Genomic DNA, 13,952 nt, shown 5'->3' on the forward strand with positions numbered 1-13,952 from the left:
GAGACCCAGAGAGTGACAAGGCCTCCGTAGGGGGCAGCTGCATTTTCTAATGGGCCCTGAGTCAGCAGACAGGGACAGGAATTGAGCTGGGAAGGACTAGCGGTGAGAGGGCAGAGATGTGTGGGACCAGAAGAGAAGGGCATGGAAGCCAGGCTGGCCCAAGGAGAGTGGGGCTGCAGCCGGGGTGAGCTGTGACTGTAGGGGATGTGAGACTACCTGTCCAGCAGCAGGCTATGGTGGAACTAAAAACTCGGTAATTTCACGAGCCGTTGTTTGCCAAGCACTTGCCGTGTAGCAGAAACTCTATGTACGTTAATCCAGCCCATCCTCATGACAGTCTATGCATTCGGCATTATTATCCCCATTTTACAGATGAGGAGACTGAGGTTCGGAGAGGTTAAACAGATGGCCCAGAGGTACAATCACGAGAGGCAGACCCTGAATTTAAACCCTGGCCTCTCCATCTCTAGAGCCCACGTTGCCTTCCAGATAGCAGTTTCCAGAAGGTTCTCCATCCTTGGCCCCCTCTGACAAAGACTCTTGTCTTTTCAGGGCGAGGCGGGGGAGTGCTCCTGCCCCTCCAGAGACCTGGTCTTCTCTGGCATGCCGGTAAGTGGTGCCGAGAGTCCTCCCCCCAGGCTGGGGGAGAGGCCAGGCTTCCCGCCTCAGCCCAGCGTGCTAGGGCCCCGCGGGGCTTTGCGCCCCAGCCAGCTGCCTCCCCACGCAGCCCTGCGCTTGGTGTGGACGTTGCCTATAACCTCTCCCCTTCTTTTGCGACCCCCACTCCCACCCAGGGTGCTCCGGGACTTTGGATGGGCAGCTCCTGGCAGCCGGGCCCGCAGGTGTGTCGCTTGTCTCCTCTGTCACTCCTCTTGTTTGCCAGCACCCCACGGCTTGCCCAGCCTTACGCTGCTGCCCCCAGCCATGGGGCAGAGCTTGCTTCTGGGTCTGATTATTTCTTCTTCCCTCAGGGTCCTCCCGGTGTTCCTGGACCACCAGGCCCCCCTGGAGTGCCTGGGCTGCAGGTAAAGGGGGAGAAGAGTAAGAGAATTTGGGAGGCAGGGCTCGCGCTCCGTGCCCCTCCCCTGCCCCACGCACGCACCGGTCATTTCTCACTCCCCTGTGCTTCTGCTTGGCAGAGTGGCGTGGGGGACCCACTGACCCCTTAGGGCTGGCTGTGTGCACTCCCAGCCCTTTTTCGAGGAATGCCCTGTTGGGTGCTAGCCCAGGCACCCCCTGACAGCCATGCCAAGCTCATGCCCCGGTCAGCTGTCAGGGACCCAGAATCTGGGTCAGACAAAAATCCCCCGCACTGGAACAGAGCTCCACTGTTTTGGAGCAGCATTCCACATTATTCATGCAACAAATATTTTTGCACATCTGCTCTTTCCCAGGCACTGTTTTAGGTGCTGGCAAGACAGCAGTGGACACAAATAAAAATCCCCATCCTCTTGGAGCTTGCATTCTAGCAGGAGAGACAGACAATTGCAAGATAAATGGATAAAATATAATATGCTAGAAAGTGATGTGTGCTAAGGAGAAAGTTAAAGCAGGGCGTGGGGATGGAGAATTGGAGGAGGGCAGGGAAGATATTTGAGGAAAGGGTTGAAAAGAACGTGACAAAAGACTTTTAAGTCTTTTGAATCAAGACTTAAAGGAAATGAGGAGTGAGCCTGTGAGGGAGCGTATCCCTGAGGGAGAAAGCAGCAGGTGCAAATGGCCAGAGGTGGGAATGTGCATGAGATGTTTGGGGAATAGCAAGGAGGCCCGAGACAGTGAGGGGAGCGCAGGAGGAGATGAGATCCCCGTGGCATTGTGATTGAAGTGTGCATTCCAAAGCTACGCAGCCTGACTTTGAATCCCAGCTCTGTTATGTGCTGGCTGTGTGGTGCTAGGCAAGTTACTTACCCTCTCTGTGTCTCAGTTCCTTCATCTGTTAAGGGGAGATAATTACAGCACCTGTCTCGTGGGTCTTTTGTGAATATTAAACGAGTTAATACATGCAAATTGTATAGAACCCTGCCTAGCACATAGTAAATGCTTGGAAGGCATTAGCCGTCATTAGGATGCCGACTACTGTTATTGTTTTATATCCATTCTCTCATTCACTTGAGCCTTATGTCAACTCCAGTAGGAAGATGGTGTGATCCCTAAGTCACAGCTAGGCCAACTGAGGCTCTGAGAGGTGAAGCATCTTGTCTGAGGTCATCCGGCTGGGAACTGGCAGCATTGGACTGGGGTTTCCCCATCCAGAACGCCTTCTCGTCCCCTCCTCTGCCTTTCAGGACTGTTTTCCAATGATTTGCATTCCAGGCCCCATTTCCCAGAGGTCCTGGGAGGCACAGACAGTGGCTTCCACGTGTCTGGCTCCCAGTTCCTGGAAGAGTGATTCCATCTGAAGGAGCAGAGCAGAATCACATGGAAGCTTTTTACAAACTACTCCCCCTGGCCCAACGATTTTAAACACTCTTCCCGCACTGCCACCTGGGCTGAGAATCTACTCTGGGGAGCCCCCATTGCCAATGGGGCTCTCCGCCGGGATCTTAATTCTCTCTGTCTCCTCGAGAGCTCAGAGTAGAGCCAACTCTCGGTCCCCCACGGGCCAGCCACACGTTTTCCAAGTGTCCCAGCTTCCTGCGGCACTGCCAGGAGGCAGGACTCTGTCTGCAGGGGGCTTGCCGTTTGCTCGGGGAAGCATGAGAGTCATTTCAAAGTGACCTGTTAACAAGCACACGCTGATACAGTGTGAGCCCTGCCAAGACACGCTGGGGAATGAGGCAGAAAAGAGTGACTGCCGAGCCTGGTCCTGGGCACCAGAGTCCTCGTCTGGTGCCAGTGCCGGAGACCATGCCGAGACTGCCACTAACAGGCCGGCTCGTGCCAGGCAGGGTGCGTGTCCTCTGCGCCAGGTCACCTCCTGCGGTCCTTTCAAGGAAAGGAGGGCTCAGCAGCTACTCTCTCCAGGCGCAGAAACAGGTTCAGAGATAGACAGCTCTTATTTGCTGGAGTGATACAATCTCACATAATCCTCATCCATTTCCCAGAAGAGGAAACTGAGGCAGAGAGGTTAAGAAATGTGCCCGAGGCTAGATAGCTAGTAGATAGTGAGTTGGTAGCCCTTCAGTTCCTCAGAACAACAGATGGGATGTTTAGTTCTGGGAGGAAGATCAGGCCAAGAAAATCACCAAGTGTCAGGCTTGAGTTAACACACAGGCAATGATTGTGGAGCGGGGGGTGAGTAATAATTTAGGGGCATAATTATAAGGAACACATTCAAAATACTTTCGCTGGGCCAGGCCCTGTTCTAAGCACTTTACCGCATTTACTCATTTAAGGCACAGAATGATCCTGGCAGGGTGACAGTGTGTGGGGGTGCAGGAGGGGGTGGGGGAGGCGGACTCCAGGTGGGGGAAGGTGGTGTGTCCTGTTGCTGGGAGCTGGGACTTGAAGGGAGGCCAGCTCTCGGAGCGGGCCAAGGAAATCCCGTGCGAGGAGAGCAAGGTGAGCAGCTGTGCATTCACTCAGTGCGTGGTTAATGCGTGCCCCCTCCATGGCGGGCACCGGGGATTTAAAACGGAACATACTCCCTGCCTCCGTGGAGTATTTAATATGCAAATGTGCATTGTGAGTCTGCAAGGGGAACAGAGTCTGGGTGGCAAACATTTAACATGAGCATCCTGCGTGCCAGGCTCCGTACCAAGCTCCTTACAGCCATGATCTCCTTTAAGCCTCACCATAAACTATCCTTGTTTTACAGATAAGGAAACTGAGGCAGAGAGATTTCTTTCCCCAAGTAACCTGCCAAAAGTTATGCGGGTAGTCAGGATTTGCACCTAGATAGGTCTGACTCCCAAGCCTCCATCTTGCTGTGTACGTGAGTGTTCTGGAAGTGTCTTTTGAGGAATGATGCTGAAATAGTGGTTAAGGGAGGAGTTGGAAGCCAGTGGTCCTCACTCTGTATCTCACCTCTGTGCCTGGCTCATCCTGTGACCTTTGGCAAATTAGGTACCCTCTCTGCATTTTTTGTTCTGTTTTTAGGATGGAGATAACGCCTCACTCACCAAAATAACTGTGATGATTAAATGAGAAAATATAGAAAATGTACTTAGCACAGAAAGAAACAATAGTTACCTTCCAAATAGAAGACCCTTGGCCCAATTTCTGACCTTCCCCTAACACGTGAGGAAAAACTCCCTGTCTGACAGGTTTTGGGGGTCACCCCTCTGGGCCTCCTCAGCTTTCCCTACAAACAGTCTGGAGATTTTGAGCTAAGAATCGACGTCAGCCTCGTGCCAGCCAGGGCTCTCAGCTCTGTAGGATGAGGGGAGGAGGCAGTGGGGATGGTGGGTGACCCGCGAGCTGGAGAGGGGAGTCCACTCACTCGTGTCTCTCCTTGGCTGCAGGGAGTACCTGGAAACAACGGCTTGCCAGGACAGCCGGGGCTGACTGCGGAGCTGGTAGGTACCGCCAGCCCCCTCCCTCCTTCCCCACGGCTCAGCTTGCCATTTCAGCTTCCTTAGCTGGAGTGGGAGTCCCTCTTCTCTCCGTCTTCTGAGGCTGGGAGAAGCCTGGCTGGCACATGGCTTCCTAAGCTTCCACCTGATGTCATAAGCCTCCATCCCCTTTCCCCTCCTCTGTCTGAGCCCTCCTGTCATCTCTTGCAGGGGTCCTTACCCATTGAACAGCACCTCCTGAAGGTAAGGGGATAAAGGGAGGGAGTAGGAACGGGCGGGGGTGTCCCCTAAAGGGATTCTCGTAAGTGCTCAGCTGCGTGGCCCCGCAGAGAGAGAGCTGCAGATGGAGCTCTTCGTGGGGCATTCCAGGCGCCTGGTCTAAGAGGGCCCAGTGTGGTGCCAGCCCATAATGGACCCTCAGTGTTTGCTGAATGAGTGTTTGAAGGAATCCTGTGAAGGTACCCACATGATGGATGCTGTCGGCAGTTCCAACCCTGAAGCCTGCCCACAGCAGTTGCCAGGGAGGCCCAGCACCACCCTGCTCATGCCAGGGCAGGGCCCGGCAGCTTCCAAAGCAGAGTGGGGAGGGCAAAAGTGCATCAGAGGGCGGTCAGGCAGGGGGCTGTGGAGGTTATTTTCCCTGAGGAGACTGGGTGGGTGCCTGGAAGAAGGCGTCAGCCGTCTTCTGGTCAATCCAAAAAGAACCCAGGAAGGAGATGGGGTTTGCAAGAAAGGGGACTTGGGGCCTGGTAAGAGAGTTGGCCTGTGACAGGGCCTGCCGATAGTGTCAAGAGCACACCAAGGGCTGTGGCCTGGCCTGGCCCCCTAAGCTGGGCACCAAGGGTGACAAGTCCTTCCTTGCCCAGTCACCCCTAGAGATGAGGCCTGGACTCTTCTGTCCTCCAGCTCAGCTTCCTCTGGGGTCCCTCCCACGCCTTGGCCTCCAGAGCCCCCCTGTCCTGGTCACCCCTGTCTAGCGTTGGCTAGCCAGTGCCCTGGACCTCCCACTACCCTAGCAGGTGCTGGTCAGGACAGAGCATGGGAACTTCCTGCCCCACCCCTGTCTGGACAGCAGACGTCTCCAGAAGCAGCCTGGGGTCGAGTTAAACTGCTGGCAGCAGTTACAGGCTGAGTCACGGTGGAGTGTGGCAATGAAACCCCAGCTCTTCTCCCCTAGGCTTCCGGCAAGCCGAGGTTCCCCCAAGCCCCATCCCTGGGCAAGTGATGTGTGACTCCACATGCAGAATTTGACATTTCTCTGTGTAACATTTCATCTGACAACTTCTTAATCAAGTGTTTGGGGCCCCATGGAGGGCCCCAAACAGGAATAAATGTGGCCTGGAGAAGGGGTCAGATGGTGCCCCGCGGGGTTCTGACCAGGAACCCCAGCCACCATATACACCCACGGCCCAGAGGAAGCCTGGGCCTGTGGACAGACCAGGGTCCAGTCCGGGTTCCCCCTTACCTTAGACAAGTCATGCCGTCTCTTGGAGCGTCGGCTTTCTCATCTCCAGAATGCTAACAAGACGACCTGCCTCATTGTTCTGTCAGGATTGGATGTGATAATGTGCAAAGGCCTGTTACCATGGCTGGCATCATGGGCGAGGTGGAAAGGGCCGCCATTATCATGGGGCTTTGCGGTGAAGGGTGAAGATGGAGCAGGCACTCCTGCCTTGGGGGCCCTGGACACCGTGCCCTGGATAGACTCCAGGCTCCCGAGTCCTCTGAAATTGTAGTCTAGTTTTCATTAGTGGGTTTTATTTTTCTGGGAATGGGACTCATAGCTGCCGCTAAACTCTGAGAGGGGTCTGTGACCCAAAGAGGTTAAAACGTCCAGGTAAGAGGAGGACTTTCTCTTCGGGAAGACTGTTCAGACCCAGTGAACAGGGAGTCTGTGCCGGTGCGATCTGCTGGGGAACAGAGGGCAGGCCCCGTCCCCAAGGGTGTCTGCAAAGGGCCTGGCTCTTCTTGCAGCTGCTGCCTTTGCTCCCTTGGGCAGAGAAGCTGGTGTTTGGAGCCAGCCTTTTCAGCCCAGATCCTCATGGCGTGTCCTCGCAGTGGGTGCAGGTTGCAGGAACAGCCGGGACAGATGGTCCCTCCACGGGCCCCTCCGCCTCCTCCCACACGCCTGTCTGGAAAATGGCTTTGGCTTGGCCCTATCAGAGCTTCCTCCTGGAGAAAACTCAGAGCCACTATTGGGATTGGGTCCCCTGAGGATGGAGCGGAGCTGCTGCAGGGATGTGACTGCGGGGAGAGAGGGTGTGGGTGGAGGACTGCCATGCAGGGCACCCCGGGCTGAGTTCAGAGTGGGGTTCCCCCACCCAGCCCATGCTGGCCTTCTCAGACCCAAGCCGCACTGCCCTCCCATTTTTCTCATCAGAGCCTCTGCGGGGACTGTGTCCAGGGGCAGACGGCCCTCCCAGCGGCCCTTCTGGAAAAAGGAGAGAAGGGAGACCGGGGCATCCCCGGCGTGCCAGGCTTTGACAGCTGTGCCCGGGTAGGAGCCCGGGCTCAGGGGCGGCCTGGGTGCAGGGAGAGCTCCCGCCGCCTCCCCTGACAGCATTTTGTCGTCCTCCACAGTGCTTCGCAGAGCGGGAGCGCCCGAGAGCCGAGGAGGCCCGGGTGAGTGGGCCCTCGCCTCCTCCTCACCCCCTGCCCTGAGCCCTGTGAGAGGGGCCCTGGCCACTCACTCTCACCATCTCCATCCCACTCCAGGGAGACAACAATGAGGGAGATCCAGACTGTGTCGGGAGCCCTGGCCGGCCTGGTCCTCCGGGACTGCCTGGCCAGAGAGGAGAAGAGGTACAGCCAGGGCCCGGGCCCTCATCCAGGCAGGGCCCCGCGGGAGCTGGTGTCCCCACCTAAGTGGCTCTCAGTTCCTGAGGGCAGTTTCATTCCTGCCAAATGTCCTCTTGGGCTCTCTGGTGGCTCCCTGTTTCTTGAGAGTCCTTCAGAGGCCTCGGGGCCTCGGGTGCCCTGGCTTCTCTTACTGCTCTGACCTCATCTGCTCTCCTGGCACACTGGCCACCTGGCTGCTCTCTGTCCACGGGACACTCTCCCTTCTCTGGCCTCGCTGCTTCCTCTGCTTGCAGCTCTGCTCCAGGGCTCACTCCTTCACCCCTTCAGCCCTCTGCTCAAATATCACCTTCTCAGGGAGACATTCCCTGACCATCCTCTCTGAACTGAACCCCCACCCCATCCCTGGAACCCCCATCCCCCTCCCTGTGTCCACTCATCCCCTCTGAATACTGTGTATTTCCTTCAGTTAGGAGAATTCCACAGCTGTCTGTTGAGCACCGTGTGCCAGCCCCCGCTCTACCTGTGGCTGTCCACCTCTCCCCTAGACTGTAAGGGCCACGACGCGGGGATTTTCATGTTCTCTTTATTGCTGTGTCCCCAGCACCTGGGCTAGTGCCTGGGACATATTAGCTGCTCAATAAATGTTTGCTGGATGATCGAATGAACTGAATGAAAGGTTTAACATCAGCTTTCACATCCTGCTTTGATATCAGCTGCCCTCCATTGACTCTGGCTGTGGTGAGCCAGGAAGAAGGCTGCAGAGACCCCAGGGCTCTGTGGGGCCTGAGCCTCTTCATCTGTGTCTCTTGGCTTCCTTTGCAGGGTCCACCTGGCATGAGGGGCTCCCCGGGTCCTCCAGGCCCTATTGTAAGTATCTTTGGTCTCCTGGCCCACTTGAGAAGTTCGCAAAGGGGTGGTGATGCTCGGACACCATTCTGCTGCCGTGTCTCCAGGAAGCTGGGCAGAGTAGAAAGTGGGAACGTACACTGCCCTCTCTTTCCTCATCAGAGCATCTGTGGGGACTGTGGACTCCCACCACCGAATCCCCTGGAACTGGCCTGTTCCTCCCTGCTCTGCCTGTGGTCCTGCTTAGGGGAGGCCCTCAGGGGCCCATCCTTGTTTCCCCACCCCTATCCTTGCAGGGTTTTGCACAGCAGACCTGGCTGTCCTGGGCAGAGGAGCCCAGGCTTCTGGCTCCTGGTCTCGGCAGCCAGGGAAGCATGTGGCAGCCTGGCCATGTCTCTCCATGCCCCCGTGACACCAGTTCCTAGAGGGGCCAGGAGCTAAGATGGAGCTGCCCTCCATTGCTCTGTAGGACCATCTCTAGGCCAAGTCTGCAAAGGCCAGACCAGGGGCATCTACCCTGGAGTCCTCTGTGATGTTGACATGGTAGGAAAATAGAAGTGACTAGAAAAGACTGGAAGAACTGAAAATGCTTTCTATGGAGAAAAAAAGGCTGGTGGGAACCATCTTAGAACCAGGGAGCCACCCACCTGGGGGCACATGGAGGTCAGATAACAGGCATGAGGGGCATCCACTCCAGCAAGGGCATTCACTTGGACTGGGAAGACGCAGGAAAGGCTGTTTGACTCGGGGTGCTGTTTCGCGTCTCTGCTGATGGCGGAGCCTTTCTTCCTGGAGCCAAGGGGAGGAGCAGATGTCTTCTGGGCCAAGATTTGCAATGAGTCTCTTTTTCCAGCTGCCTTGAAAATATTCCCGTGACCTCCTCTCCCAGGACCCCCCAGCCCCAGACTGGGCCCCAGGGTGACTGTGCTTGTGAGATGTGACCTGCCTGTTTCTCCCACCAGGGCCCCCCAGGTTTTCCTGGTGCTGTTGGCTCCCCCGGATTGCCTGTAAGAACCTAGCACTGCTCAACCTCCCCTTCCCCCGCCAGCCAGGTCTCTGTGGCTTTCGCTTGTCTCCCTCCCTGTCGTGCCCTCCCTTCCTCCTCCGTGTTTGTCATTGTTCCCCTGCAGGCACGCTAGCTAACGACACAGGTTCCCTGAGGTCCCAGCAGCTTGGACATCCTCCCAATCTCTGACTTCTTTCCATTTTCCCGTCTCCCTCTTCTCCTGCTTTCTTTATCTCATCTCTCTTCTCCCCGCTTCCGTTTCCCTTTTCTCTCCCACAATCACACGTCACCCGCCTAAGCCCTCCAGAGCTATTTTACCTTCTTATTTTAAGCTGGTGCCTCTAGGGGTCTCTTTATCCCTCCCTTCTGCCTCCTGCTTCTCCCACCTTTGGTGTTGACTGAAGATTTGCTGAAAGTAGTTCTTGGGGCCCTGCCAGGCACCTGGCAGAGAGCCCGGCAGAGATGCCAAAGCTTTAGGGCTTCACATTGCAGGCTGGCACAGGTTTGCTGCCCTGCTGCTTGGCAGGGCTGTCCAGAGGCACCCCAGGAATTGAGAGGCGGCCATGCTCGCACCCTTCCCATCGTCCTAGAGGGAACTCTCAGCTTCTTGCTCTTTCTTTCCTCTTCCTTGGCTCCGGTCCCAATCTGCTCCAAGGCTGGGCATGTGATGCCAGCCAGTTGGGTTTCTGGGTGTTGTGGGGCCCTGCCCCTCTGTGCCCCGCGTCTTGGCCTGCTCCGTCTGCCAGGTGTCGTTAATTGCTCTGCCTTCATCATCATCATCGCGTGTTTGAGTCATCCCCATCCTCACTGTTGCTCCCTCCCGGGTCACGGAAACTAACCTCCTGTTTGTCAGATTTCGTGTTCCTGGGGCCTGCCTCCTCTCCTCCCAGGCCTGGTGATGGAGACTAGGGAGCAGGGCCCCTCCTTGTCGCAGCTCCATCTGTCCCCACGTCCTCATCCTGGCCGGACCTTGTCTGTTTCTGCTTGCTTGGGTGAAGGGGCCATCTGTCCGTCTAGCCATCTGTCTTGTGTTGTGGAAAGGTTTGGGCGTCATCTCTTGAGGGCACAAGGGAGAGGGGCTGACACAGCCCCTCAATGGTGTGATGAATCTACGAAGGCCAGGGTGAGGAGCGAGGGGTGGGGGCTCTGGCTATGATTGCCACTGATGTCCATTTCCACCCTAAAAAGTGACAGGGACCGCTCTGGAGGGAGCCTTCCCGTGTCTCTCCCCTGCATCTGTAAACAAAGGTGATTTTTGGCTGGGGGGGTGGGGATTGGACAGGTAAGTGTTGGGTTTCCAGTGATACATTCTGGCGAGATGCGTTACTCTCGGGACACCTCTCCTGACAGTTGTCCCTCAGAGGAGCACACGTGCCACCCTCCTAAAGGTGCATCCCAGTTACCACAGTCGGGCACACCAATGACAGTCACCCTCCTGAGGGGTACCCTCTGAGAGTCACCCACCTTGGGGGCGTTTCTCTGTAGTTACCTGCCTTGGGGGCTCTGCTCCTGAGAGGCACCCATAGGTGGGAGTGGAAACCTCTGACGGCTACTCTTCTGGGGACACCCCCTATGGTCACCTTGCCGGGGACACTAGGGGGGGCCACCAGCAACCCCCACCTTGGCCTGGAACGGCAACAGAGGACTGCTGGGCAGGAGGAGGAGTCAGGGGCTGGGTGAGGACTGCCCTCCCCGGCAGTTTCTCATGATTTTTCTCTCCAAGGGTCTTCAAGGAGAGCGAGGCCTCAGGGGCCCGACAGGGGAGAAAGGGGAACCGGTAAGAGGAGGCTGGCGGGGGATGGAGACAGATGAAGAGCCCTGGGGAGACAGAGGTTGGGCCCCCAGGGATGGCTGCTGACTGGGAGATGGGAGTGGACTCCTTCTTTTGAAACTCTCTACCCCTCAGCCCTTATTCCCTTGATATGGAGGTCTTCACACCCCCCTCAGGGTAGAAGGTGACCGATCTCCACGTGCCTGACTCCCTGTGAGGGGCAAATACCCCTGGCCCGTGGCTTCCGCCTGTGTCCCTGGGGGCTTTTCTCCCTCCTGCCCTCGTACCACAGGATTCAACAGGCCCCTTCCAGCCCCTCCCTGGTCCTCAACCTCCCCTGCTCTGGGCCTTCTCTGGCTCAGCTCCCAGGGTCCTGGTCAGGCTGGTGCTTGTCACTAGGCCTGCGGTGGTGGTCATGACCGAGGGAACCCGGATCTTGGAGGAAAAAGTGGTGACTGTACTTGGGGGCGGGCGAGTGGGCACCTGCTGAATGGCAGCTCCAGGCATTCTGGCTTTGACTGCCCTTTCACCCAGGGAGGGGGGAACAGAAATGTTGGGGGGATGGTCCATCATGTCTACCTTTCTTTGCAGGGTCCTCCAGGGCAACCTGGCTACCCAGGTGCCATGGGCCCCCCGGGACTGCCTGTGAGTAAGGGGACCCTGGCTCTGGAGGTACCAGAGTTGGGGGGGAGGGGGAGTAGTCGAGACAGGACCAGACTTGGGCGTCCCTCATCGGGCTCCCTTCTTTCCAAGCATTTCAGCCCATGGCTCCACCAGGCCATCTGTGCAGAACCCCCACTGGAAGCCCCATGGGTAGTGTGGCTTTGGGGGACCCACTGCCGTCACTGCATATCAAGGGCCAGACTCTCAGAGCACCCTGAAAGGCCCAGACCCAGCAAGGACTGAGATCTGCCTCCTGCGGGGCTTGGGAGAGCTGGGGGGACAGTGTTGGGGCACCGCCTCCTGCAGGAGCCTGCTGGGTGGGCGTGTCCCCGCTTTCCACTGAGGGCCACAGTGGCTGGTGGGGAACAGCCCACCTCTCTCCTCCCCAGCTCTCATCCTCGGCGCCATCTGCCTCTACGTGCCAGTCTGTGTGGCAGCTGCAGTCTCCACCCCTCGCATTAGCGCTGTAACAGGCGGGCCACGGGGCTAATTCCACTCTCTCTGCTCGCTTGTCAGGGCATCAAGGGAGAGCGTGGCTACGCTGGGGCCCCAGGAGAGAAGGGGGAATCGGTGAGTTGCATCAGCGTGGGGGCGGAAGGAAGGGCTTCAAACGCGGCGCCGCTCCCTGCCCCACCACCTGCACCACCGCAGGCGGGAGATTTTTCCAGCAGCCTGTGAGGGGGGCGACATGACCCCTGCTTGCCTGCCCCCAGAGCCGCTCCAGCTGCGTCTCAGGCAGTCAGCGCAGGCTGGTTGCTGCGGAGGTGGGACCTGTGGGGAGATTCCCAGTGGGGTTCGTGGAGCCCTGGCTGGCCGGGGCTGCCAAGGGGAGGGGGGCCGAGAGTCAGCTGTCAGCAGAACCTCTTCCTCCTCCCCCATGTAGGCGAGTGGGCCAGGGTGGGCCAGAGAGAGCCAGGCCTGGGACTCCAGACCCAGCTCACCCCTGGCCTGTCCCGGGCAAGGCCAGAGCTGCCCTTTGCAGCCAGGTGTGCCAGGCCCTGTGCTGAGCACAGGTGCTGGGCTGTTATCAGATGAGGACACTGAGGCTCACCCAGGGTCCCGCGGCTAGTTAGTGAGTTAGGGTGGAGCCTGCACTTGAACCCAAGTCCCTTTGGGACAAACCTCCCAAACCTTACCGTCTTACCTTCCCCCTCACGCATGTCAGTGAGGCCCTGGGGGCTGCAGCAAACCCCGCTGTGCGTTTATTCAGTAATGAATGTTTCCCATGGGCCTGCGGGTCCCAGGCTCCGTTCTGAGGATGCCATGATGAATAGAACATTCTCGTACCGCTCACCCTCATGGAGCTCACATTCCACTGGGGGAGGCAGATAACAGATAATAAGCAAATATATGTAAATGAGAGATAAAACCCATGGAGAAAATAGAGTGGGTTAAGGGGCTTGGGCAGTGTGCAGGACACTATTAGAGGGTGAGGGAGATCTCTCTGAGGAGGTGGCACTGAGCTGAGACCTGAATGGGGCTGGGGAGGCACATGGTTGTCTGTACTAGGGAATCATGGAGGGAGAAACCATGGGTGAGGGCACCTCAGGAACAGATTCAAGCCACCTAACAACTTGGTAAGGTTTCAAAAGACCTAGAAAGGGTTGGGGAATGGTGGACATTCTGGATAGAGGGAACAGCCATGCAAAGGCTCAGAGGTATGGATGTATAGAGTATGTTCCGGGAACAGCAGTCTGACCAAGCAAGGCAGAAGGTAAGAAAGGGAGAAGGAAGGGAAGTGGGAAGGGTGGTTGGTACCAGATTACAGGATGCCTCAAAACCCAGCATTGCTGGAAAGTGTGCAGGTCATTCAGTTGGCAGAAGGGAGCCATGGAAGGTTTTGGAGCAAGAGAGTGTTATCATCAGAGCTGTGTTGATGGAGAGAAGATGGCAGCCAGTTGCCAGCTGGATTGGAGTGAGCCAGGAGGTGGCAGGACTAGCTAAGAGGCTGGGGCAGTAGCTCAGGCAAGAGAAAGGAGGCCTGAACAGAGCAGGGGGAGGAGTCCTGCTGGTCTAGAGGGCCTCCCACTACGTCCCCTGCCTCTGCTCTGTGCCCTGTTCCCTGCCCCATCTCCTGATCTCCTGGCTCCCCCAGTCAGTGACTGATTTTGCCCCTTTGTGTCCCCAGGGGCCGCCAGGATCCGAAGGCCTCCCTGGTCCCGTAGGCCCAGCGGTGAGTGAGGGAGGGGCAGGGAGCTGTGGACATGGGGATGCCTGACCCTGGTCCTGCCCTGGGGTCTGAGGGCAGGAAGATTGGGTTCCAGCTGCATTGTTCTCTGTGGTGACAGGGTCCCCGAGGAGAGCGAGGACCCCAAGGGAACTCGGGTGAGAAGGGTGATCAGGTGAGTGGTGACAGAGACCTGCCTGGCTGTCCTGACCACAGTGGATGGCTGGGGGGAGGCAGGGAAGGGAC

The 13,952-nt window shown here is 57.5% G+C and overlaps 1 protein-coding gene across 3 annotated transcripts in view; it reads left to right on the top strand.

Annotated features, from left to right (window-relative positions):
• Positions 1-13,952, top strand: part of COL16A1 (collagen type XVI alpha 1 chain) — a 50,611-nt gene that overhangs the window by 22,897 nt on the left and 13,762 nt on the right. Inside the window, exons 41-55 of one of the 3 annotated variants that reach the window (XM_014837948.3) lie at positions 553-609; positions 795-842; positions 972-1,025; positions 4,404-4,457; positions 4,665-4,697; positions 6,835-6,951; positions 7,035-7,076; positions 7,170-7,256; positions 8,076-8,120; positions 9,062-9,106; positions 10,829-10,882; positions 11,468-11,521; positions 12,056-12,109; positions 13,668-13,712; positions 13,828-13,881. In XM_014837948.3, coding sequence (XP_014693434.3) covers positions 553-609; positions 795-842; positions 972-1,025; positions 4,404-4,457; positions 4,665-4,697; positions 6,835-6,951; positions 7,035-7,076; positions 7,170-7,256; positions 8,076-8,120; positions 9,062-9,106; positions 10,829-10,882; positions 11,468-11,521; positions 12,056-12,109; positions 13,668-13,712; positions 13,828-13,881 — 843 coding nt within the window. The remainder of the gene's footprint in view (positions 1-552; positions 610-794; positions 843-971; positions 1,026-4,403; positions 4,458-4,664; positions 4,698-6,834; positions 6,952-7,034; positions 7,077-7,169; positions 7,257-8,075; positions 8,121-9,061; positions 9,107-10,828; positions 10,883-11,467; positions 11,522-12,055; positions 12,110-13,667; positions 13,713-13,827; positions 13,882-13,952) is intronic. The other 2 variants (XM_014837949.3, XM_014837950.3) reach the window with 2 other exon arrangements.

The sequence above is a fragment of the Equus asinus genome, chromosome 5 (genome assembly GCF_041296235.1).
Source record: "Equus asinus isolate D_3611 breed Donkey chromosome 5, EquAss-T2T_v2, whole genome shotgun sequence".
NCBI classification, from domain to species: domain Eukaryota; kingdom Metazoa; phylum Chordata; class Mammalia; order Perissodactyla; family Equidae; genus Equus; species Equus asinus.